We start from the raw sequence: 27,193 nt of genomic DNA on the forward strand, positions 1-27,193 counted from the left end.
TGTAACCTAATCGGGGAATATAATAGTCGATCAATTCTCGCACTAAGCCATTCCAATGAGAACAACGACTGAACAAAACAAAAGCACACAGCAGGCTACATAGAACCCTCTCCGATACGTGTACAGTAGCCTAAAAGGCACACAGGCAGTCTGTTCAGTGGGGTCGCTGTGTAGCAAGAAAAAAACAGGACGCTTTGTTCCCTAAATTCGCTTGGAGAACAATTGAATTTAGGCTATATGTTTTCATTGGAGAGAATATGTACATCCATCACATGTTTTCATGTTATTTATAATTGAGAGTACATGTCAGGTGCCATTGACTTATTTGGAACAAAGGCCTCCCTATTGACATGTACCCATATGTGTAGTTAACCAGCTGTTACATCATATCTGCCCTTAGAGTGAAGGAATCTTGTTTGGATGCAAACATTTTCCGAACCAAGCGGTTAAGATAGTATGTCTCCAGTGTCACTCAGTGCCACTCTTACAAAAGGTTAGTTATATCAGTTCAATCATGTCTTCATAAAAAAAAAACATTTAAAAAAATATATAAATAGGCTATTTACCTCGATCGGGTTTCATCTTCGCCAGCTTGACGTTTAACAGGAATTCCAAGAGCTTCACTCTTCCTTTTCAGAATGGCAGTTCTCTTGTCTGCCAAACTTGAGCTTGCTATTTAATAACCTGCTTTGGTGACACAGGTAGTAAGCGTTTGCCCGGACTTGTCTAAGTTGACAGAAGTAACTAGTATAGTTGGCTAACTATCCAGCTAACCAACTGGTGCGAAGTAACGTTAATTGCAGCTAACGTTACTGTCCCCCTCAACGCAATGATGTGTCCCCAATAAACGCAAACTACTCCATCAATTCTTTTGGATATTGGTGGCTAGCTAGCAGACAAACATCCCTGGAGGGAAGACATTTGCTACTCAGGTTTGTAACTGTTTGGAAAACTACGACGCTTACCAAGTAGCTAGCTTAGCTGCTAGCTACTGTCTGCACCATAAACAGATACATCTTTTGGCAGCCGTTTCATTCCGCTATTCGTCCCCGAAACCCAAACTGCAAGGCTTTTCCCTAGCCTGCGACGCAACTAACAGACAAGAAATCCAACTAAAGAGAGAGACATTTGAAAATGACCCCTCGAACCATCCCAACCCCCAAGCACAGGTAAAGCAAGCGGTTCTGCTCGCTATTTCGACTGCGCCTTCGAATGCAAACCCTTTCTCAACGGATCATTGTCTCCACGATGAGACGATAACGTTATGTTACAATGACAATGTACAAACACCTTCTCCATCTAACAGCAATATCATATAATTAGGTACTACTGTCTTCTTTGTTATACCTCACCAAACGCTAATCTCCCTTTTAGACAGCTGTCTAGCTCGAGATGTAGCAACTGACGCAGCTCTCAAGTTTTACCAGCGCAATGAGACTGTCTACCGAAGCTCGCAAGTCATGATACTTCAGATGACGTCAAATACCCGAACTTGTCTAAATCCCTCTCGGTACTGACTACGAAGCCCGCGAGCAATGGTTTGCTGGACACGCTTCATCACAAGGCTTGTCTTTGTCACAAATTCGTGGCTTTGCTTCTGCTGCCCCTAACTGCTTGTCAAAACACATCAAGCCAGCCTGCTTAAGTCACGTGGCCCAACAACAGCTCTCCTCCTCTCGTCACTTCCCTACTTCAGCCCTCGAGTGAACCTGCTACCATGGTAACTGGACAACCCAAGCCCTGTTTCGGAAACTCTTCGTGTGATCTTTCCTTGTGAATATAAGAAATATAGCATTTTTAAATAACTTTATGGTACATCGTATCAGTTCAGGAAGAACACACTTGAGAACATGGGGAACATGCACATTAAAGAATGTCGGTTGTCTCATCTAGACCGCGGAGTTTGTGGAGGGTTTTTAATATCAGTCTAGCTGCTACGCATTGGAATGAAGTCGCTAGCGCTAGCCTTGAATCAGATTTTGATCGTAACTTTAGGCTAGGGCTAGGCTGCTAGGACTAGAGACTAATGATAGTAAAATCTGTCTGTCTTTCTTTTTTCTGTCTGTCTGTCTCAAAGGTATACAACTTGGACAGACAAGGAGTAAATGTTACAAGTTTCTTTGCAGCAATGTTGTGAATGGGCATTGCTTCACATCTTTTTGCATCTTTCTGTGACTGGTTGCGCCCAGGAGAGCCGAAGTCCCGCCCTTCTACTTCCGGTCTATGGGACCTATTTTACGATTTTTAATGCATGGGAGTCATAGACTGTATATATACAGTCTATGATGGGAGTCAATGGAGAGATAACAATTATTTTTTGGTCCCGTTCGAGTTGGACCGTGCATTTCACATATGATGTCTGGAAATGTAAAAGATAATTTCCCACATTAATAAAGTTCTGTTTTTCGTTAGACTCTAAAAGTTATGTAAGTTTTGTGCGAATCCGTTCAGTGGACTACATCTCTCGTCTCAAACCATGCACGTCACCAACTAGCAAACGAGAGGCTGGCTAGTTAGCTAGCTATTATGCTAGTTAACGGTTACATCTTGCTGCCAGCTAAGTCACTTAACAGTAGTGTTTGTACGGTCTATGAATGAAATACAACTTATCTGATGTGTTTAATCCTCTGACTCATGATATTTTCATCGGCAAGGGGGAAGCTCAAATAAGACCTGTTGCTGGCGCCCGTGGCTGTGAGTTGGTCTAACATCACTAAAGGCCCATTCATGCTCAACGTATGGCAATTTACGTCCGTATTTTGTACGCACGTTCTATCCGGTGGTGTATTCATACCTCCGTCCGTATTTTACGTGTGAATGCATAGCGCCCCCACTTTTTCGTTTGATATTCCTGTGGTAGTGTTCGGTATTGCAACGTTTCATCCGTTTCATCCGTAATCGTAAGCTCCTCAATTTCATGTCAAAGTACGGACGAAATCAACGGAAAGAACGTGTGAAACACTCCACACGTATCCGTATTCGTATTTTACGTTGAGCATGAATGGGCCTTAACGCGACTGATGTGTTTGTAGTCGTTGGAAACACGATCTTTCACAATGTTGTAATTCACTAGTTACGACATACTTTTCAAATGTCTTTACATGAAAAATTGTCATTAAAATTGACAAACATCATATGGGTAATTCAAGGCACAAGACAATCGGGACCAGAAAATAATTTATATTTCTCCATTGACTGCCATTAAAAAGAAATCCAAAGATAGGTCCCATGGAGGCAAACGGAAGGGGCGGGACTTCGGCTCTGAAAACGAGGCGCCTGACAGGGAGAAAGCTAGCCTACTATACCTGTTAGTCTTGTTATGATGTGTTGGTCAGTTGATTAAAAGAACAGATGTTTTAAAGGCAGCCTAGGCCTACTGAATTTAGGATTGAACTTTAAAATGAATCTTAATTAGCATAACAGATTGATAGCCTACTCAGTTCATCAGAGTGGGTTCTCATAGCAGGCCATAGGCCTAATTTCTGATTATAGGTAGATTGATGATTGCATTGCTGCGAAACAGGCGTATAGGCTGAATAGACTTCCTGCAATATTTACTATGGGAAGACTAGGCCTATATTTTCTTCAGCCTGGATAGAAGGGTGAGGCTGTGGGGGTGTCAACTGATGACTAGGCCTAGGCTATTCCCTGAGCATGCATCAGTCACTGCACCTCGGTTTATCCTATAGGCCTACAATATCAGGAAGATCGGTCCTCATGTGACTCAATATGCTGCAGAACTGCTTGTAGCCTACAGGGCCATGGTTCTATCCAAACTGGACTTTGTAATTCATTGTTAGCTGACATACCTGCATGTACAGTGAGCCCATTGCAGATTCAGAATGCAGCCTCACATGGTGTTTAATGATCAAAGAAGACACATTTCTCTATTAGTTACTCCTCTTTGGATTCCTATTCACAGGTTTCATCAGGTCCCTTTCCACAGGTGTATAAAATCAAGCACTTACTGTAGATTATGAGTGCAGACTGCATGGTGCTTGAGTAATACACCTGTAGAAAGGGACCTGATGAAACTGGCCTATAGGACAATTCCTGGATCTGTGCCTTGCTATTTTAATTCCATGATTCAGCTCTACGACATCTCGCCCGCTGTGGCCCTCTGAGTGTCTGCTGTGTCAATCATTCATTAATGCTAAGAGGTCACAGTCATTTGATTTTATTTGGCTATCATTTTTAATATTGTTGTTATCACTAGGCTGTCAATAATGCGTAGCGCAGGCTTTTCAACTTTGATCTACTACTAGCCTAATGTAGTGATCTGTTAGTCTATTGGGACAAAATTGTCTACCAAATAAAATAAACAAACATGAATAGGCCTAGTTGCCACCACCAAGTAGCTAGACAAAAACAAGCCTAGAAACAGCATGTGGATATTAAGCGTAAGCTAATGTGTACATTCAGAAAATCCTTCTTGTTGTGTTGTCTGCAATGTGTTAAATGTCCTATCTTTTTATAAGCTAAATAATCCCACTTTTCACTCATGGTATTATCCGGACTGGCCATGTTATTTTCTTTCCTACAATAGAATGATTGTAGCTTCTGGAACAGACTAGAACATCGTCCCGCTACAGTAATGTCGGCCTTTCACTGCCCTCTCCCTTCACTGTGCTCTGGTGCTGGTGAAGGCAGCTGCTGCAGTGCAACTATCGGCCCCATCCTTGATTATTCAGGATTTTGCTGTTCTTGTCTGTTTACCTATTCATTATTATAGCAGGTTTATTCCTATAATGGTCTGCAAGCATCTCTTATAGAGCTATTATTACTGTAACCAGTTCACTGTATGTGTAGGCTATACTTTCATACTGCTGTGCTCATAATCAGTGTTATATCCATGCAAGTTTTAAGTTTTATTGTCACATATACTTTGCAATATGAAATTATTGGGTCACAGTTAATAGTTTAAGGAAGGGTAAATAAACAGTATAGGATATCATCAGGTAGTAGGGGGCCTTAATAAGGGGAGTTGGAATATCCATTTAATATGCATTTTTTTGCATTGTCACCTCACCTGCTTGGTGTTGGTGTTGTTGTACATGTGCACTATCGCTGTTGTCCCTTGTCCCATCACTTTGTCCATTCCTCATTAATATACAGCATCTCTTACCAAAAGGAAAGATTTCCTTTTGTGTGTGGTTTGGGCTGTTTTCTCTCTTGCTTATTGTATTCACCTTTTATTCACCTTATTGTATGCCTTATTTCTCACATAAGGCCAATCATAGAACAGACAATAAAATAATTCATATACACATAGTTGTAAAGGAACATGTAATCTCAGTAAATTACATAATGCCACATGCTAGTTTCCCTTGAATTCTATAGGCATGGATTTCTTTGCTTTGATGAATTCATGTCAGGCACTGTTATATGCTGCCATCTAGTGGCCACAAAAAGTCAAACTTGTAGCAGAATAAGCCGATTCTGCTTTCTCTAAAGCTGATTTCTTGTCTATTAGATTGGAGTGACATGGTGTCCACTGGAGATACTGAGTTAATAATTGTGTTTTCAGTGGCAGGTCTGTTTTGTGTTGTTAGTTTCCAAATCTGGAACTCTGGTGTTTCCTTGTCTTCATGTTTGACAGCACAATAAAGATAAACCTGTCTAATTGAATCTATATGAAAATATTTGGGAAGACAAGGAGGATTGTCTAAAATGTGAGCACAGCACATTTAGCAAAGTTTTATAAACCATATCAATTAAACAAGCCTAGCATGTAAACATAACAACACTAAAACACAATACAAAATGCTCTTCTTTAATCACTAATTAATTAGTGAACCAAGAAGAAGCTTGAATACCTAGTGTTGCAGCACCATGGCTGGATTTTCAGCACCACTGCAACATCTTCACATGATCAGTAATGTCACCACAATTAGGCCTACATCCACATTCTAAAAGGACAACAGTCAACATCATCGTTGAAATGGACAGACCCTAGCACCACTGCTGGAAAAAATCCCAGGGGAAACACTGTTATCTGTTCACAATATTCATGAGTTGAGCTTTATCAAAGGCTATTATTATATATATAGCCTATATTAATGTGATATAATTATATACTATTATAATTATTATTGTATATTAGCCTATAAGGTTACTATTCCAATGATATACCCTGGGCTCTATCATAGTTAGGCTCCCACCCATGTTCAGTGTACAGTACCAGAGTAGCCTATATGGGACAAGTGTGGGTGTTCAGGATTGTGTACTACATGACGTAGTCTTTGCAACAAATGGCATTGAGACAGAGCAGATTGGGAGTGGGAAGAATGAGGAGTTTTGTATCTGCCATATTAAAAATATTTATTTTCTGTTCCACTGTTCACACGTCATAGAAAAAATATGAAGCAGTGGCTGGCTCAGTGAAGAGGAGGTAGGACTGAAATGACTATTGTCTCTAAAGTGACTGAATCTGAATAATAAAAGCCCTGTGTGCCAGCAAAATGGATGTAATAAGATTCATTTTTTAAAAAGACATGTTCACCAACTGCTTATTCCCATAGACGTAATCCTACCCTCATATCTTTGTGTATCATGTGAAGGAGATTACCACCAGAGGACACCCCCCCCATACACGACCCCATCTCCACCCAGGCTATTCAGGGGTTTTGTGAAGGAGTAAAATATGGATGATATAACAGGAATTTTTCAGGTTGCTTATGAAAGCTGAAAGAAATGAATGTTAGGATAGATTAGGTTGTGTACAGGGATGTTATGGTAAAATAAGGGGTGGGTAAACTGAATTTTGTGATAATGGTGGGGTGGACTGCGCCATGCGTTATTGGATTTTTAAAAAAAGGCGTTTAGAACCTGTTTGATGATGGTGGAGGTTATTGAGGAATAATTAAAACAATACCAATTGGTATTAAACGATTCCTGCACGGAGTGTTGATGAGTGTACATATTGTGAATGTGAAGAGTAATACAGTGCAATATTTGAATATTAAACATTGAAAACTCTTTTGACAGATGGATAAACTCTTATAAGAGGTGGCTAAACTGTGTTTACCTGTGTTAAGCCTCCACTACATCCCTGGTTGTGTAGTAAACCATGGCGCTGCTAACTGGAGCTTGTCATTCCCTGTGCTGACAGTGCAGTCCACCTGTTGTGACTCCTTGAGGGCTTATATTGTTTAGACGACCAAATTTGAAGCTGGCTGGCTAGGAAAAAAAAAAAAAAACATTAGGGATAATAGGTGTAATTAAGGATTTTTAGGTTGTGGCCAGTTTCTCCTGGAGAAAAGAGTGTAAAAAATGTAATCAAGTTTCAGGCATAGTAGGGATCCTCACCATTGGAGTCAAATAGGGTGAAGAGTGTTTCTACTCCAGCATGACCTTACAGTTCAGGTGTAATAGAACATGTTCAACATCCTGATGGAGTGCAGATATAATGTCTTCTCTCTCTTTATGTGCTCTAAGGTTTTACTGCAATGAAATGAACATTTTGCACAGACATTGTCCTGGGTATGTCATGAGACTACCAGTGTGATGTGTATCCAAATAACAAGTCCTTTGATCCATGGGTAAAATATGTAATACTCTTTGCTGGATATTTGTTGGTAAACTTTCCATCCAAAATAAGAAAGCAAAGAGGATTGGGAGACAATAGCAGCAGTAGGCCTAATAGTGGGGTAGCCCATAGCAGTGCTCATTATGTGCATAATATCAAACATATTTGGAGACCTAAAACATTTCACCAAGGACACATGTAAGCATATTTTATGATGCCTTCATTCAGAAATAAATATCGTAGTTTAAAATTTTTCTTAATTTCTTAAAAAGATCTTTAAATCCATCATAAAAAGAAGGCATTAGGAAAATCCACATGAGCAACATATTGTGGGAATAGAGATGGACATATTTGCAAACAAAATAATGGCAAAAGAGTCTGTATTTGATATGCTGGAAAACCAACCATTTTTTTTATTTTCTACATTTTTGTGACTACAGAAATGCTGAAACATTTTAACACTGAAAAAAGCATGATGACATCACCACTTGCTTCTCTTTTTCTTTTTTTCTTTCTTTTTGTCTTTTTTTGCGTAGCAAACACAGCAGATGATATTGCACGGCATAGGAGAACAGTAGCAGAAGCAGAGAGACAGAAAGAAAACTGTAAAAAAAAGAAAATGACAAATAAAAAATCATGAAGCATTACAAAGATACCACCTGTGAGTAACACCTATAGTGTTTCTCTAGTTTACCAGACGCAAAACACATAAGATGCCTTTGGACAGTGTAGACACCTCCACTGAAAGGAGAGCGAGAGTGAGAGAAACAGCAGAGAGATAGAGACAGAGAGAGAAAACAAGATAGACTGGAGAAAAGAACTGTGATGTGCTGTAACTGTCTGATGTACCATTCACTCAACTTGGAATGCAAATGCGAATGCAAACAGCTACTGTCTGTTGAAAATGTCAGCAAGTTTATTATCATTTCTATCAAAATCTTCCACCCTCTTTGTATTAATCATCGCTGGAAGAAGTCCCTCCTTGGACGATAATCAAAATCCACCTATCATGTTTGTTTTCCAGATGATTGTCTTAGGCGCTCTTGGTATTGTTATGGTTCATGTAGCCAAGCCATCAGTCACAAGGGTACTCCTTTGGTTAAAATAGGAAAATCAATCAAGGGAAAAAAACTCTGACTCACAGCACACATACACAAGGAACAATCTAAACACTGAATTACAAGCAAAGTTGGAGCTGTCTCTGTCTTGAGAAGGAATGTCTGTCTGTGTTCTTTGCAGGTTTTGCAGATTTTATACGTATCAACACAGATATAGAGCCCCAAGGGAAGTAAACATCTTGCACACATATTTAAAAAGTTGTTCGTTGCTCCCCATGCTCTTCCAACCTTAACCACACCCATTGTGTTTTACTAAAAGGCAGTACTTCCAAATGTTTCATTCAACAGACTGTATTACTCAAAGCTACTTTTTCACAGACTATATCTTTTCCCCTCAGGACTGGAAAAGGCGTGACCTCTGTTCATTGTACACGTTTAACAACAACTTATTCACTTCAGTTGAACGAAGCAGCAGTTTGGAGTGTACTACACAGTTTAACTCAAGAAGAGAGTTCACCCACTCAAGACAAGACTGAACTTAAACACATTCTGCAAAAGCTACTGTGGGTGCTTTAGAATATTTTCAGCACCAATACATTGAGCCTTTTGCTGTGTCGGTTACATATGACTGAATAAAAAGAGGGCTGAAGCTTTTCAGCAGACCCCGCTCTACATAACCAATAGACAAAAGCAATGGCTGGGAAGCCGTCAGATTCAACGCTATCAAAACAACTAAATGGAGACGGGTGGCAGTCGAGGCCGTGCAGCCCTATACACACGCACACACTGATTTCTTGGTAAGTTTCTTTGCAGATTTATTAGACTCATTGTCATTACACAAGTTCCCACCAAAAGAACAGATACTAGATGGAACTAGACAGCAGTGCCACGTGAATAAAAATGTACCCAGCGACGTGACACGGCTCCTCGGCAGACCTGCTGCCCAGTCTAGGCTCCACCCCACTCTAGGCTCCACCCACTACAGGCCCCACCCACTCGGTGCAGGACACAGCAAAGTAGGCAGGACTCGCAGGCCTCATCTCACAGAATTACGAACAAAAATGTCAGATTGTACATTTAACAGGAGATTCCCCAACTGTTGGAATTAGCTTGTCTACATAGTCCTACGCCTTCTAGTTTCTATACCCGTGCGAATGGCAAATTAAAATTCAATAAGTCTACCTCACAAATGCCAGTGCTTTTCAACATTATACATCTTTTTTTGTCTTTTTTCTATTTTTGGTTTGTTTTATAAATCTTTGGATGTGCAGTACCCATAAAGTAACCATCTTAAAAAAGGTCAAAAGAAAATAAAAACATGTCCACTGCTATCTGCCTGCTGAGGAACAAAGTAACTCATGTAGAACTTTGTTTCTGTTAGCAAATCAAATGTCTCAGGGTCTGGCAGTATTAAGAACACATGTTGAAGTGCCAGAAACAAACGAGAGGGAGTCAAATCCCACTCCCTCCACACATTTATGCGTGAAACATAAGGCTGTAACGTAAAACTTGTCTGTTTTGCAAGAATGTGTGTTTATGTGTGTGTCTGTGAGTGTGTGTGTGTGTGTGTGTGTGTGTGTGTGTGTGTTTCGAAAACCTACTATGTACAAATCTATATTTTCTACAAATGCATAAATTAAAGCAGGGGAAAGCAATACAAAATGCCATTAAATTAAATTAAATCACAAACACTGAAGTAGAGAAAAGAGGAAATATAAACCCATTATCACAGCAGTTGGTTTTTTACCCTGTAAAAAAGAATGGTCTACCATCATCATAATATCAGAATAACACAATGTTTTGATAAAAAATAATTTATCTTTCCCTCCCAAGCTTCAATCCAATATCATTTGAAACTTGTCCATCGTGACCAAGAACAGAGCAATTCAGCCAAAAACGTCAAAATAAATTATCATAAAGCTTTTTTGAAGTAACGTTAACAATTACCAAACTAGTTCAGTTTTGCCTTAAATCACATAGACTCTCTATACAACAGAACCCTACGGATTTATTACTATGAGGTATTCAAACATTGGTAAAAGACATGCACGGCCATAATGGTGGACATACCTACAGGTGATAGAAGGGGCAGGGGGTGAGGTGATTGGGTCAGATTTAGGGGTGTAGACGTAGGGAAAGGGTGGGCCAGGAGGAGAAAGGAGCTTTGGCTTGTCAGCAAAGAAGTGGTAAAATAAAAAGATAAAAAGAAATTCCTTTGGTATGTTTCTCATTGCATGGTTGCACTGGCAAAAGCACCACGGTGACAGAATTATTCCTTTCTCCTTTGCTTGTTAGTGGCCCGTCGATAGGCTGAGGTATTCAAAGAGTAGAAGGTGAGATCAAAGAGGTCAACAGCGGTTTAACACTTTGGTTCAAGCAAGGCACTCGTCCTGTGAGTTTTATAAAGTTTTGCAACATGTCTGCCTGTAGCTTTATTCATTTGCGCATGTTGATAAGCAGAGAGCACACGGAGCAAGAGGGGGCAGAGCGCAGGGAGGGAGGGAGGGGCAGGGGGGGGGGCGGGGGTGCCATCTATCCACCACATCATTCATGTAGGCCGTGCAAAGAGAAAAAATCTTTGGTAATCTTTGGTATCATTAAAGTGATAGAAATCACAACATGGAAACTGAGTGAGGTAGCATCTTTGGTTCACACTTAGAAATTTCAGTAGGTCTTAGCAAGTTTAGCCTTTTCCCAACATTTTGTCATTTTTTGTGTTTCTCTCAGGAGGAAGTTGTTACCTTCACTTCATGTTCATCATACAAGTACATTTCTGCAACTCACACAAACAGTTACCCATTACATTTTCTTTTTGGTAGGATATCAACCACACAACCAGAGACAACAAGGCCAGGAAACTGGTTTAACATTTATCAGTGTCATCCTTCAAACAAGTCTATCAGAAACGGAATGCTTAACATCCACTCTGAACAGACTTGTTAGTGCTTTCTTCCTAGTTGGGACATGATTGGAATACATCCATAAACTAGATGATCTTGGTTGACTGGGGGTTTAGAGAGCGATCAAACATCATGACATAGCTTACGCTTGTGTGTTTCTGAACATGATATTGAACATACTGAATGGAACATACACTCAGGAAGGTACAATCCAAGTGCCAATATGGGGATTGATTTCTTTTTCTTAAACAGAGTTTCCTGGCAAAAGGGCATAAACACTGCATGACTTAGATTCACTATTTTGACCTCTGCTCACTATAAAAGGGTACTGGAGCCTCTGCCAGTGACTGAGTGTCAGTTACTGAGATCTGGGATCTTTGTTTAGGAAGGCACATCTGTCGACCAAATGCAAACATGGCTTAGTTTGACTGGGCCACAGCAGCAGGAGAGCAGAGCTGCTGGGACTTTATGGGACATTATGCTGACTCCTTGTAAGGGTTCAAACATTCAGGCTCATTTCTCTGAATCCACGCTACTCTAATGAGATTATTTTGAATGGCTAATTTTTAAACTGTTTGTATTACAAGATACACTGTGTTTGCAATTATTCAGGTTCATCGTAATTATTCTTAATGTGCCATAAATGGTCGCAGATGCTTGCATTGGCTAAAGTGATCATATTACACATTAGAGAGAGATGATCAATACTGGTTATATTGAATCTTTGGTGGTTAGCCGCTGGCATGTTTAAGCAACACATAGACAGTATGCGTCAAAGTTAAGAAGATTCTCCCTGAACATGTTACATGAACATGGGTAACATGAACATACCAAATGTACAACAAGCAGAGCCTTATCAACACTTGTTTACAAAATAATTAGATATCAAGGGGGAGTATATGTAATGGTTGAGTATATATATATATATACTGTATACATATACTTGCGTGTGGTTTGGTTGATTATCGGGGTGAGCTTGTCATTCTGTAATATTACTTTGGAAATACATGGTCCCATAGGAATGAATAATAATATTTGGTTTTGCTTAGTGATTGGCATTTGGTTGTCTACACATTTTGCAAGGACATCACATAGTTATCAACAGTCACATTGGAGACCCAGAAATGTTTTAGGGTATTTGGCTGTCAAAAATATTCTTAGGAATATTTCCTGAAAATACATATTCGTTCTCTTTGGTTATATTATCACAAATGATTGGTGTGATTTAGCAACAGTGGGTCGAAGTATGTGCCTACAAGTAGGAAGAAAGCACTATGTTGAGGGTGACATTCAAAACATCCTCTGCAATGATTATACCCCATCCTGTCAGAATCCTCCAGGCCTCTAGGAGCTGCTGTCAGAGTTCTGGAAGGACAGGGCTTACAAAAGGGCACAGATAAGCGACTACAGACAGCTCCAGCGTTGTGCCTCAGCTTCAGCGCACCGACGAGCCTTCCTGGAGCCTACCTGCCGCTCCCCACCACAGTGTTCCTCTCCTTGTGACGGCCCGCACACCTCCCGTCTGACAGCAACAGAATCAAAACAACAAACGCTCAGAGGCGGAGCGAGAGTCCAAGCTGGGACACGAGACAGCTGAAGAAAAACAAAAACGTCCACTTTGAACCAATCACACTGAAGGATGGTGACAGTGAGAGGCCGGGTGCCATAGAGGTGTGGGGTTCATGGTACCACTGTGATTTGAGAGGAACACTTTGTTTTGTTTGCAGTATATCAGACATGAAGGTGTTGCAGAACAGAGTCTTCAACGTAGGTCAAAGAAGTCTTTGGTTTTTGTTTCTTTGGGTATTATAAATATCAGTATTGTACAAGTTTTAAGGGCAAAATTGCTGTCTAGAGGGTTTCTTTTGTTGTTTTACTTGGTTTATTCTAGTTAAAGCTTTTCCACCGATGGGTTTAGTCACTGTGGCCACTACTCCTCCTTCATGCTTTGGTACAAGTGCTGGAATTGGAGTTGCCGGAGTTGGAGCCATCGTCCAGCCATTTGTCCAGGCTCCGTCTGCGTGCATTCATGAAGAAGTTGCTGACCGTAGCCAGTTCAAGCCCCAGCTGCTGCGATATGGTGATTTGTAACTCTTTGGACGGGCGCTTGTTCTCCTTGAATATTGCATGTAAAGTCCGACGCTGGACATCAGTGAAGACCAGCCGAGGCTTTTTGGACACGCTGCCCCGCTCTCCTTTTCCATGTTCCTGCTCTTTCCTCTTGCATGCTGAAAGAGGAAACACACATAGATATTACACCTCACACACGTAGATATTACACCTCACAAGTCAAAATCTCAGCCCAACTATACACAATGCTTTGCCTTTCCATTGATGAATTTATTATGGAATTGATTAGTTAAATTGTTCTTATGTGTATCACCCAGTCTATGGTATCACCATAACAGTTCAATAACTTCAGTGTTAAACTTTACTTTACTTTATTCATGAATCTAATGATATATTATGTATGATGTATGATGCTACTTTATATGTGAGCAGATAGTCTACAGCAAAAAGAAATTGGCGTCAAGGAGGAGGATGCCAGGCTCTAAAGACATCTAGACATCTTAAGGACTTTGTATTTAAGAGTTAAATGATCATAGATTCATTTATAAATTAGTTGACACAGGCTTATGTTTACTTCAGTTAACTGGCCTAAACACGATTGGAAGGAGCTATCCGTGGTTCTGAAAATGGTTGGAAACTCGCAATTTAAAAATAGGCAATTGACACAACGTCCAACTGGCTTTCCACCGTGATGCAAAGAAAACAAATCGAGGGACGACATCAAACATGTATTTTCAAACAGCAAACTCTTAATGACCGGTGTTCATTCGTTGTTCAATCAAGACTGCTGACACTGGAAGCTTTCTACCGCTAGGGGTCGACTAAGCACCATGAAACAAGGAATGTCCAGCGCGACCTGCCTGACGCCTTAAAATAGAAATAGGTTCAATTTTTAAATCTGTTTGTTTTTTTAATCGACTAAATAAAATGTGTATTTAATTAAAGCTACGCAATGCAATAGCCTAAGCTGATGCCCAAGTCTATGTTGCTGATAAGCACAGGAATCCACAATCGTTTAAGCTTAGGCTACTAACATTCTTGATCCATTTCTCTCCTAGCGTTTGCTTCCGTAATAAGGCCTCATTTCGACCACTTCACGTCTGCTAAATTAGCCTAAGCCTACTTGGCCAACCTTATACAAATTTCACTATCGGACATCAGAAATACACTGTTTAAAAATTGTTCGATTTTGTAGGCTAACACGAAATTATGTTGAGGAAGTCAGCAAATGCCAAGCACGAATGTCTCCACTTTGGATAAACATTAACAAAACCAAATGAGGTTCTGTATCAGTTGCTATAAATCAAAAGCCCTACAAGGCCACACTGACAACAGAAGCTTCAGGAACTCAGGTAGGGTATTTTCCCAGCGATCAGGTGAAATAACAGAGCACCTCTTTATCGGTCTAACGTGAACACAAATGATCAGATGGTCACTGTTTGCCTGCAAATCATTATACAAGGGCAAGATAACTTGGCACACCACTAGAGTAAATTTCACAATTTCAGAAAATATACAAAGACTCAGTGTCTCAAATGCGCTGTTCTATGCGCTCTCTCTCTCTCTCTCTCTCTCTCTCTCTCTCTCTGTCTGTCTGTCTGTCTGTGTTATACAAAATAATACCTACCTACACACACACACACACACACACACACACACACACACACACACACACACACACACACACACACACACACACACACACACACACACACAGAGAGAATTATAATATGGGTTAATTATTATAAACTACCTCTAGTCTAATTATTAGTTGCCTAGGCCTATAGGCCATAATCCAAACAACAGTCTCTGGTAGAAGCCATGCCATCTGAATTTTCATTTCTTTAAAAAAAAAAATAATAATAATAATAAAAATAATGTAGGCCTAATACGTAGCCTATTAGATAAATCAAACCAAAAGGTCTTGTATCCTATGTCCAGTCCAATAGGAAATGGCATGGCTACATGTCACTGAAATAATATTGTAAAACATTATTTTATGTGTGATCCATTAGGCATCATCACTTGCAGACCAGTTCATTCTGTTTTGTTATACGTCTGCAGTTTGTGCAAATAGGCTATAGCCTATTTAATATGTTATAGACTATTTCACAGGCTAACTAGCCTATAATGACAATAAAAGGCTGTCTATAGTCAGCTGAAAATAAGAGTGTTCTGTTTCTACTTAATGTCATTACATAGGCTAGCCTTCTCAAATGTTTACGAAAATAATAGAATTACACACCCCTTTCCAATAATTATTATTTGAAGGCCTGGGCACGAAATGATATAAGCTACTGCCCTTGTCAATGGTAGACTATTGTCATTAGCATTGAGTGCGTCTATTGTACATAGGCTACTGTCGTACAGCTTTCCTTTTATTTTATATTTTGCGCTTGGGTTTGAAGTTTAGTGTTCATACATTTTTGGACAACAACTGACAGTCTCTTCGACACCATAACAACTAATGACAAATAGCTGAGACAAAAGGACCAAGGGAGAGTGTTTGTCATAAGTGGAAGACGCGCTTAATTAGCTTTTCACACCTTTCAAAAGTATGGTTAAAAAAGAGCATAGGGATACATCGATGTGTTTCAATAAATTCCTTCTCAAGTCGGCTAATCAGAGTAATTCATCAGGGCGAAGAAAACCGGCTGCGACTTTTAACTCCACGGTAAGTAGCCTAGCCTTATGCCTTCCCAGGAAAGAAAAACAAACAAGTAGTGACCCTTGTTGCAATCGAAAATAATATGCATATTTAAATAAAAAATAATATCAATATCTATCTATATATTATAAGGCCTTGCCTCTCCAACACTGGTTGATCAATAATATATAGGCCTAGCCTACGTCTGCTTTACCAACGTCTAATTTCGTTATCACTCGTTTGGGATTTAACTGAACCTGAAGCTATAGGCTAACCTACTCTTAATTAAGAATATTGAGTTCAAACTACGCTGTGTTATTAAACCTCTTTGCTGGTGATGTATTTCATTCAGAGAGGGAAAAGTACAACATTTGAAGTGAAAAATCAATAAATTGTCATGCAGCCACCCTGCTAAATGTCATTACGCCATATAGAACTGTAGGAGGCCACATCTGACAAAACAGCAATACAACTATCACTTATAATAGTGAAATATTTTTTAGCCTAGGCTACTGAAGATGATTTGGGGGTGGCTGAACTCAACGGGCCATTCCCTCGCCAACCAGAATTCTCAACCTAAGGACCTCTTTCTAGTAGACCTATTGATTAATGCAAATTAATGTACACTCTCCGTGAGACAATTATTTCAAATAATCGTATGATGAAAAAAAAACACAGTCCATTAATTAATTTGTTGGATTATTTCGGTATGATATTTAGACTCAACGTCTACCACTTCAAGGCAAATATTCTATATTAACATTCATTCACCAAACACTTGCGCTGACACACACATACATACACACACACACACACACACACACACACACACGCAGGCACACACAAATACACACACACACACACACACACACACACACACACACACACACACACACACACACACACACACACACACACACACACACACTCACACACCTTTCAAATAATCTAGTGAGGTTTGTTTCTGCGCTATGTTCAGTATTAGAAAGTGAATAGCCTACAGTAGCCTATCTTATTTTTTTCCAGCGACATAAGAAGAAATAAGGCTTTATGGCCGGGGTCAATCATGTGTGTAGGCCTATAAAAATGCCTCAGTGCTAGAAGTGCAAGGTTGTCTAGACTCCTATACAGCAGTGCCCCAGACCTGCACTCACATCGACTCTCGTTCTCCTGAGACACATTAATGGAGACCCATTGGTTGATTACCAAAAACCTCACTGAAGACCATAGTGAATCTGAACACCTTTGATACAAATAGAAAACACCCGAGGACGAGGACTTTGCAGATCCACAGTCACCTGTGTCAAGTCCACATACAGCCACTACACATACACTCCACATACAGCGGCTATATCGGCTTCCACGTCCTGCCGCAGTGTCAGGGTCCCTAAAGTAGCACAATCCCCATTACAATCGCCAGCATAACACATATATTTGAGGAATTTAGCACAGTATTGCTAAATTAGCCAAATGAGTGGATATCACAGAAGAAACGCATTGGGAAGACATCAGGTTCCTCCGACCGCTTATCCAGACTCCCTCCGAATATGATCACAGAGACAATGGGACTGACCGCAGCGAAGGACGCAAGCTGCCCTCCAAGCGTCAAAACAGTCGGTGTTCGAGGGGTAGCCTACATTCAGAAAATCACGAATCATTGTTTACAACTGAGTGGTCAAGTTGCAAGCACACAAAAATACCACTAACCATGTGCACCCAGGCATAACCGTTTGTCAAATAACAAGCATTCTTAACGATTTATAACTACTAGCTCACTTTACAAAGAATCCCACGATCGATATAAGAAAGCAACCTCGAAGCCCCATGCATCCAAGGCAGCCTTTTTTTCCTCAAAACAACAACACCAACTAACTGAGTTGGTTCATTTGTGACTGATTCACATAATTGGATAAACTGAGACTCATTGCAGTAGTCAAAACCAAGGCACTGGACAATTCAAACATGTCAGCAATGAGGGGAGAGAAAGAAAAGTGTGTTTACCTATGGATCCCTCACCTGCGAGCCTGAGCGCAGACATTCTTTGGAACTCAGGCTCCTGCAACCATTTCCACATTCTTCGGAAAGTCTCCCGGCCAGACTTCAGCTTGCTCCAGGGCTTGGGGTTCCTTAACAGGTCAGATAGGGTCCCCTGCGATCGGCACAGCACTCTCTGGGCAAATATGGCCTGGGGGATACTGTACCGTTTGAGCTCAGTGGTGATCCGCTGGGCTACTTCTTTGGTATTGACTTCTTCCATTTGCCCTGAATTGCCTCCATTGTTGACCTGTGAACCAGGCACAGAGGAATGGTTTTGTTCACGGGCGGAACCCAGCACTTGTCCGTGGCTCTGAGCGTTGAGATGGGCATGGTGATGATGGTGGATCCCGTTGAGCTGCACCATTCCCGCCGAGGAGGCAGACATGTGCTGCTCGCCGTGTCGGGCTAGCATGGCAGGGTGATGTGCCTCAAATCCGTTAGGTGTGAGCATTTTCTCGGTGGGCATGGCGGCACCCGGGTGTGCATACGGCGGCAGTCCTTGTTGTGAATTGTGGATACCACCCAGTCCGGATCCTGACAAGGGGGACAAACTCTGTCCCATGCTGGTAACATCCTTGTGATACGGAGTGTAAAGGTTGTTCATTGAGGCCAGACCCCTATCGTCCCGCATCAGGGTGAAGCTGCCGCTCACGTTGCCCGGGATCCTCTGGTGATGATGGGGATGGTGGTGGTGATGGTGATGGTGGTGGTGCGGGAACTTGTCCGAGACGGTCGAGATGGGAGGTAGCGGCTGCAGGGGAGTCAGCGTGGTGTAGGTGCTGCTCATGCTCATGCCGGGGGGAGCCTCGCACGCCATGCTCATGGCGGGGTGCAGGTGGCTGGCGAGTCCGTGCTCCGGGGGCCGGTGGTGATGATGATAGTCGCCGCTGTCCAGGATTGTTGCCATGCCCATTGAACGTGCGTGGGCTGACAGGTTGCTGCGATGGGGTAGCGTGCTTCTGTGATGAGGGCTGTCGCTGCTCATCAGCTCCGCCGTGCTGTGCACGGGTTCATGGCCCACTCCGTGCAGATCGCCAATGTTCTCCATCGACAGCTGGGCATTCATTATACGTGCAAGCTTGTGGACAAATCATCTATCTGATCTGATGGAATAGTGTCCAAAGAAGTCCTCACATTCGAAAAGTTCTGCGCTCCGCTTAAATCCTGGTCGCTGTTTTTCCAATCTTTTTTGTTGTCGTTGGTATGTTTTTTTCACGATTTTTCTTTTTTTTTTTATTATCTTTTTTTCTGTTTTGAAAATGTATTTTCCGAACGCTTTGGTTATAGATTTAAGGCCCCTATTCATCTACCCGAACATCAGCAGCTGTGGACGCGATCTAGTCATATCCCTCGCCATCTCTAGCCATGCCTGGTGCCGTTTCGATTTCTTCAGTCCATTGCTCCGCCACTGCAGCTTCAACTGAAGGTTCATGCGCACTCGCCTTGTGCGTCTCCTCCCACCTCTCCCACATACACAACACGAGACACACCATTTCTTGATCCTGACGTCAGATATTAAGGAAGTTGCAGAGTAGGAATTATCCATAGCAGCCCACGGACGGTTTATGTATTTCACAGACTTTATTTAAAAAGAGATAATGTTGCCCACGAGACTGCCACTAACACCTACTGTAATGACATCAGATCAATAAAATATAAATACACATTTAACGAGATGTAAGGTAAGTATGGGATAACATCTTCACATAATCGATTAATTGCGTAAATGTGATTAATATTTATGACTCCTCCCTTTTCACATAGCATATGCGCCATTTTACTTCCGGGTTCAATCGTGAGGCCATCTGAAAACATCCAAAGAGAGAAAACTTGACTTTACCCACTCTAGCCCGATAAGAGTCATATAATACCTGTAGCCAACATGCGCCTTCTGAAGACAAGGGAATTCACAAAACGTGGGCTATTCCCGAGGACCGAATTAGTGTGGTTCCTCAGATATTGGCTGAGTGACACAGTTGCTTTTCTTAGCAGTGTCCAGTTTTAATTCTAAATAGGCCGTGGAATAATATTGTCAGTATAAGATCCAGGAACATGTTCATACTAGACTTAAATATATTCTAACATTCTCCTTTAATTTACCGTTTTCAAATGGAAGATGTAGCCTACTCAGGATTTACACAGGCCAACGCGTAAACAGAGTTGTCCCTTCTATCCTAACAAGACAGATAAGCAGATGTGTCCATTGTTCAGCCATTAAGAGTAACGAATCAGGCCAGCCGAGGTGTAGCCTATGCCCTCGCCGGCACAGGAGCTGTAGGCACGGTACAGTGACACAGCATATGACATTAATGTGATTCAACAGCATTCTGATAAAAATGGACTGACAAATTTATTCACTGATGACAAATGTATCATTCAGGGGCTTAAGTGACATTTAAACATGTCTAAAGCATCTGTACATAAGTAGCTAATGGCATAGCCTACTTTTATTACCCTGCCGGACTTTTCTGTATTGGATACAGCAGAACACAATTGTGCCAGTGTAAATGATCATTTATTTCACAGTCATTGTTCATATAATCAGCAATGTACATTACAATATATTAATTTTACATTTTTATTTGTCACATTTACTATTACGCACACTCCCTATACGCAACCCCCGTTCCCAACACAGAAACACACGCACACAGCCTGGCAAACAGGCTACACACATAATGCAGTCATTTGAACATTCGACAAGAAGAAGTCACTCTTTTGTTCAATCAAGCAAACTGACTGACTAACTTCAAATAAGGTTCAGGAACAATTTGCTGCCTGGCGAAAGCGTCCTTATAACACGGCTTCAGTGACAGCTTGCGGTCAGTGAAGCCCCCTCCCTCCATGTCAAAGGTGACGCTTCAAGACTCCTAAAGCCAACAGCTGCGGGGGGAGCAGATTAACTTTTCAAGACTTTTTCCTGCTTCTTGAGGACCCACCCCATGACAAAACCCATACATCTGTCAAGGTCAAGAACAATAACATTCAATTAAATTAGTTAAAACTGACAAAAAAATTGCAGTTGATTGTAAGTCATGTGTGATTGTTTAACAGACATTGCGTAAACCTTACAGGAACACCAATACAGTATGCAGACAACCCTCTGATATTATCACCGTGCAATTGAATTACAGAACATAGCCTATGCTTAACTCTGAATCATTGATTGTAATTATTCATACTACTCACATGAATAAACGGGATGTAAAAAACAAGCATGATTCACATTCGGATACAGAGTGGCCTAAAGGTTTAAAATATTGTGTTAACATAAGAAAAAGACCAATTCGGTCATTTTAATCATGCAACACGGAATTACACGCCGACATAGTCCCATTGTGACTAATGACCATTATTTGAGCAAAAACACATGAGAGAAGAAAAAAGAGAAAAAGAAAAATCAGCAGCTAACCGCATCTGCGCGCATTCTCATAGTGGTCGATATTTTTCATTCGCACTCGTGTCTCCATGACTTGCAAAAGGGCGGGGGTGTCTTTTTGTTAAAGGCTATTCAGGCGTCTCTGATTTGTGTTAGAACCGCAGTTTCTGTTGTTTGAACCTAAGGCGATATGGTCATCCTCGCAAGTAGGCTATTTAAGGCAGCGGCACACAAAAGACAAACAAATTTGAACACTGCATCACATAATTAGCATGGATACATTAATGCACCTACAGTTTAAACAGATGAGCGCCAGTAGGTGTCAAATGAAAATACAGAAATGTCAAAACACACAAACACACACACACACACACACACACACACACACACACACACACACACACACACACACACACACACACACACACACACACACACACACACACACACACACACACCGGATTATATGGTGTATACTTTCATATCCCACTGTTTCAAAGCTTAGGCTACATATTAATTGGTTACTTAGCTTGGACGTTCTCCCTCAAGAAGAAAGTTTTCATTTGTTACAGCTTTGTTGGCAGTCAACACCCAAAAAGATACAAATATATGAATGAAAAAGAAAAGCAGAGGTGTTTGTAAAAATAACAACAACAAAACAATATAAATAGAGGCCATTGTCTGGGCAATATGATAGGCTATATAAACATCCTACCACATACCACATGTGCAGTATATAAACCACCGAACACAAGCCAATTTTAAAATCTATTCAATTCGTGGAAATATCTTAACGAATGTTACTGGTGCAGCTATTTTCAAAATATCAAAATTCCCTTTTGGAAATGTTATAGAATGAAATATCGGGCACATTTTTTTCTCAAATAGAGTCTAATAATATTTGATGTCGTATTCTGTTAAATGTTGGCATTCTTGACCCTGGGTCTAAATAACCCATTACAGGTCGCACCAAAGTTAATGTATTCTCAACAGGGAGGTCTTTGAGATGCGTCTGCATTCAATCAATATATTTTCGATAGTCAATACTTTTTTACTGCAAGCTGAAGATAATTCATTTAAATGAGGTAAAGTGTATAGGATAGAGAAAAATATGCACCTTGCATGGCACCACTTAAACTATTTTATTTCATTTAGAACTTTAAATCAGTTGACTGTGTGGTATTTGCAAAGGCATTTGAGATTTTTTATTGACCACATATTAAAGTTGGAATTAATCAGAAGAATTAAGCCTAATTAGTTCGACATACTCGCATGTGCAATTAGCCTACACAAACTGTTCAAAATATTTCAAATGTCAACCCATACAGTCAGTGTTTTAATGTCTGTTCATGTCGTTGCAGAGTAGGCTAAAGCGTTAGCCTCTGTTATCTCACTGGCTTTTGGGCCTATTAATAGGCCTATGCTTTTTTCTTTTTTATTGTTTTAATTCGGTATAGGCCTATAACCAGTAGGCTATATTATTACTTAATTTTGAGTCGTCGCTTTGTTTAAGTAGGCTACATGTAGTGAAAGTCAACTAAGCTATAGGGATCTCGTGTAGATACAATTTTAGCACAATAACAAGTTGGAGATTTCCACTTGTGAAATGAGACAGCTGATAATTTAGTAGATTATATACAGTAATGAAAACCAAACCGGCACGCGGATGCACACGCGTACAGACGGACACACTCACCCAAGCACTTCAGCTCTCAATCAGTCTCTATACAAACCCAATAGCCCGCACGTGCTTGCACACAAACACACACTCGCACGCACGCACGCACGCACGCACGCACCCCCCCCCCCACCCACACACACACACTGAGAGAGAGAGAGAGAGAGAAAGAGAGAAAGAGACCAAAGTTAGAGCCACAAGTGAAGAGAGACTTAACGCAGGCCACAGGTGAGGAGGCAACGTGTTGAAGAACACTGTCAGGAGACATTTGTTCATTAGATTTTGCGAAGGTGCAAGTAGCCTAACATGACATGGTATTCAGTGGTAAGTCCACGTCATCACTCGGAACGTTATAACTGTTTCTGAAAAACTTCCATCTAACTTACATGTAGGCCAAATATTATCCCGAAAGGTTGAAAAGTAAATCATTTAAGCATAGGCCTAGTAGCCTGTGAATGCCACGCTTTTTATGCCTACATTACAATTTCAGTCATAATACACATCAAAATATTTTTAGCGTTTGTAGAGTCATAGGTTACAATAAAATGCAATGTTACAGCAAACGACAAGCTGATTTTTGACGAAGTCGAGCGGGCGTGCCAATCCCTATTGCTCTGTAGAGATTTGGCATAAGACGAACACGGTTTGACTATTTGTTTAACTTGATATAGTATTCTGAAAATCATTCATAACAAGCTCAGTGTTGCCAATCGGCTCAACATCTGTTTACTTCATTACCAATGGCAGTGTGTTAAGTGATGCTTCGGTGCCAAAAGCAACAAGTTGCGTCCAATGATTTGAAGCTGGAACGCTGACTCTAGAATTGGACAGATGATGCATTTTATCACCACGAAGAGAAAGTCATCTTCAACATACCACTAGAAAAGCATATAATTGAGCATACAATAACTATCCCTATTAGTGTACCAGTGGACTAATGCAATGCGATAGCCTACAGAAAAGAACGAATGCGAGTAGCTTATGCGTTGGCTAGGCTACTTGCAATAATAATGATACAGTTCGAGCCTACTTACGAGCCTATACTTTCTCGACCAATGAGTTCTTTTTGGGAAGGGCCACAAGCAATATCAAGGTTGAAGGAAGGGCCTGGGATTTATTTTACATGTGATATTTGCTTCTGCAAAATCAGTCTGTGGATGGGAATAAGGTACGATTATGTAAGACAACACAACTGCTACCTTTCTTAACACTTTAAGAAACATCGGCTTAGTTATTCGGGGGCGGGGGGGGGGGGGGGGGGGGGGGGGGGGTACACGTTTAACAGAAAAAACAGAGGTCATAATTAGGCATGTTAACCGATTAGTCTACTACACAGAGTGGCTTATCTGTGAATGGCATTATTAATCTTTGCCTGTAAATGATAACCATGCGCTATGGCCGGATCTGGGAAACCATTCCATTCAGCTGAAAGTATTGAAGTAACTGATTGACTTCATATAGCCTACAAGGGTAACATATCAGCAACTGATAAAATCACAAAATTCTAGAATTTGCCTGGTGAGCACAGTGCTATCCTGAGAAATATGCCCTCGGGGTGAAATACTACCTCCGAATTCGCGAAAACTCGGCTGCAAGGGGAAAAAGTAGTAACCTACTCCCTACACTACAACCTAGCCCACTCGTCTGCTCTAAAATCTTAACGTTGGCTGTAAAATGAGAACGATATTGGACTCTTGACACACCCGCTCAAACAGCGGCGCATCGCTGCGTTTACAGTGGTAGAATTATTGTAGGCTATACAGTGAATGAGAATGTAACTGAATAAAGGCTTATGATGATGTTGCTGACCTCTGCAGCGGCTAACCCCGCCACAAGTCCGAGCTCAGCAGGACTGCTACAAGTCAAAGCAAACCTTACGTTTAAAGAACGTATCAAGTGTGCGAAGGTTCTCTCTTCACTTTAACTCCTATAGCTATCAAATCGCTGCCAGTTAGTTATGAGTCAAACCAGACCGATGTCTTCCGCGCAATTCTTACTATCGATGTATTCTGCGTCTTCGCGAAAGGTATTTCTACGATTCACTTGCTTAGCCTACTGCGGAAACACACTTCGAATGTCTTTAGGGTAAATAGCCACGAAAACACCACAAACAACAGAAATAACAATGCCACTTTTTTTCATGCGCAAGTCGAACCATGAAATCGGATGTGCTCATAGCTTGCTCAGCTCCGCCAGGTCAAAGGCTCTCCCACACACGCGACGCACCTCCCGTTGTCCTGTACAAAACATAATCGCTTCCCTCCATTTCCAAAACCAAATGGGCAACATCCATAAGAAAAATTCCGTTTTCTCGGCTCCTGTTGGTTTGAGGCATCCCTCCTCGGCTCTTCTATCCGTGCATTTAGGGATGCTGCTTGCATTTGAATTGCTGCTTGTTGTTATGGATCTGCTGGGCGCTGAAAGGGAATCAGTATGCAAATTGTTTCGGTTACAATCGAAACGTTCGATCTGTAATAGCTGTCTCAGGGAAGCTGATGTCAGTTCCCTCAGCATTAGCTTGCATTCGCTCTTTTTCATGGCCTTTCAAGAAAGACATTCAAATGGTTAATTGTCCAACAACAAACATACACATTTTCTAGTTTTGTGAGTGTTACATTTTATAGAAATTATACATTGGATGCATTTGCCCAAATGATGTTCAGTATTGCTGTTGCCTATAGGCTACAATATTGCAATAGATATGTAGCCTCACAAGATTCATTATTTGATTTATTAGCCTTACATCAAATGAAAACTCCTGATTTAACACGTTTTTATCAGTTTGCACATTGTCTGGAAGTGTTCATGAATGGGGGTGTTTTATGTCACATTATTAAGCGTCAGGTTTTGAACGCAGATGCGTATTTAAATATATCTGCATAGTTTGCCTATATTTTTGCCGAAAAAAAATATTTTAAGTAATTAGAGGTAAGGGCAATTATTGGAGTTAGTCTGTGTAAATCTAGACTTTATCACAGAGCACAGTCACTTAAATCTCTTTGCATGCCACTAAAATGTGTCTAATGCAGTGTACTATTTTGATAAAGGCGAACATTTCGAACAAATCTCTCAAATGATGACATAGGATATATTCTTTAAGCATCTTCTTTTCAGAAACTTTAATTATTGTGTGATATAGACTAGAGAGACAATTGCATCAGAAATGAGATAATCAAATAAGGGTACTTAGGGGTATCAAATAACTCCACCAACAAATCAGGTGCAGTGCATCCACACGCGTGGCTATAAACGCTCAAGGCAAGAGGATACGAACACACCGTTTTCCCTGATTTTAATCTCGCGCTAGGACGGCCATCTGCTGTCCAGTAAAGGGTTACGTGCAGCTGATGAAGGAGCAAAGGTCAGTGACCTTCGGACAATGCTCGAGGAAAGAGAAGTTCAATGGTAAAGGCTGGACACGCTTTATTTCAGATACCACATTTGGAACATGGAGCGCAGACCAACAGACGAATTCATCGCCCATTGAAACAGTGGCAGTATATGGATTAATAATTTAGACGAAATGACCCCTGTTGTTGTGTTAAGAGGTGTCAAGCAACGCGGTTGTTTTGTAGGATACGACTGCAGCGCTGTTCAGTGTGCAGATATTAGTGTGATAGTGGAGGCCACCTAAATTATTTACAATAGTTTCAGTGAGGCCTAATTCAGCACCGGCAAGGCAATGGAGAATATGTTGTGGTTTTCTTTACAGACCAGAGATTGTTGATGAATAGAGCTTTCACCATGCTAATCTCGTAGCATAAATATTTAATTAAGCTCCAGATAGCTCAATGTGTCTTTGAGAGCTTGGTTTTGATTTGCACAGTAAAACAGCAGCCTGACTCTAGCATGTATGCACTATATGCAGCAGAAAGGGCTTTATGTGGATGTGTCTT

General features: G+C 40.9%; 2 protein-coding genes across 3 annotated transcripts in view; both read right to left on the reverse strand.

Moving 5' to 3' along the window:
* Nucleotides 1–1,628, reverse strand: part of atosa (atos homolog A) — a 28,618-nt gene extending 26,990 nt beyond the window's left edge. The window contains exon 1 of the mRNA XM_062548689.1: nucleotides 567–1,628. Within this exon, the coding sequence (XP_062404673.1) occupies nucleotides 567–582 (16 nt within the window). The 5' untranslated portion in view covers nucleotides 583–1,628. The remainder of the gene's footprint in view (nucleotides 1–566) is intronic.
* A 9,493-nt stretch (nucleotides 1,629–11,121) lies between these two features.
* Nucleotides 11,122–19,607, reverse strand: onecut1 (one cut homeobox 1). 2 transcript variants are annotated; one of them, XM_062549776.1, is made up of 2 exons: nucleotides 18,220–19,607; nucleotides 11,122–13,714 (listed from the first exon to the last, which is right to left on the reverse strand). In XM_062549776.1, the coding sequence occupies exons 1-2, from the start codon at nucleotides 19,304–19,306 to the stop codon at nucleotides 13,428–13,430; spliced, it is 1,374 nt and encodes a 457-aa protein (XP_062405760.1). In that variant the 5' UTR covers nucleotides 19,307–19,607; the 3' UTR covers nucleotides 11,122–13,427. The 2 variants fall into 2 exon arrangements, with proteins under 2 accessions (XP_062405760.1, XP_062405759.1); XM_062549775.1 differs by having other exon boundaries at nucleotides 18,205–19,607.
* Between the last annotated feature and the right edge of the window lie 7,586 nt (nucleotides 19,608–27,193).

This window comes from Sardina pilchardus, chromosome 11, assembly GCF_963854185.1.
Source record: "Sardina pilchardus chromosome 11, fSarPil1.1, whole genome shotgun sequence".
NCBI classification, from domain to species: Eukaryota; Metazoa; Chordata; class Actinopteri; order Clupeiformes; family Clupeidae; genus Sardina; species Sardina pilchardus.

Excerpts from the sequence above, each read along its gene's own strand:
- onecut1 (XM_062549775.1), bottom strand. The coding sequence starts at position 19,306 with ATGAATGCCCAGCTGTCGATGGAGAACATTGGCGATCTGCACGGAGTG. Across the intron at positions 13,715-18,204 it reads CGCAGGTGAGGGATCCATAG|CATGCAAGAGGAAAGAGCAG; the intron begins GTAAACACACTT and ends TTCCTCTTTCAG.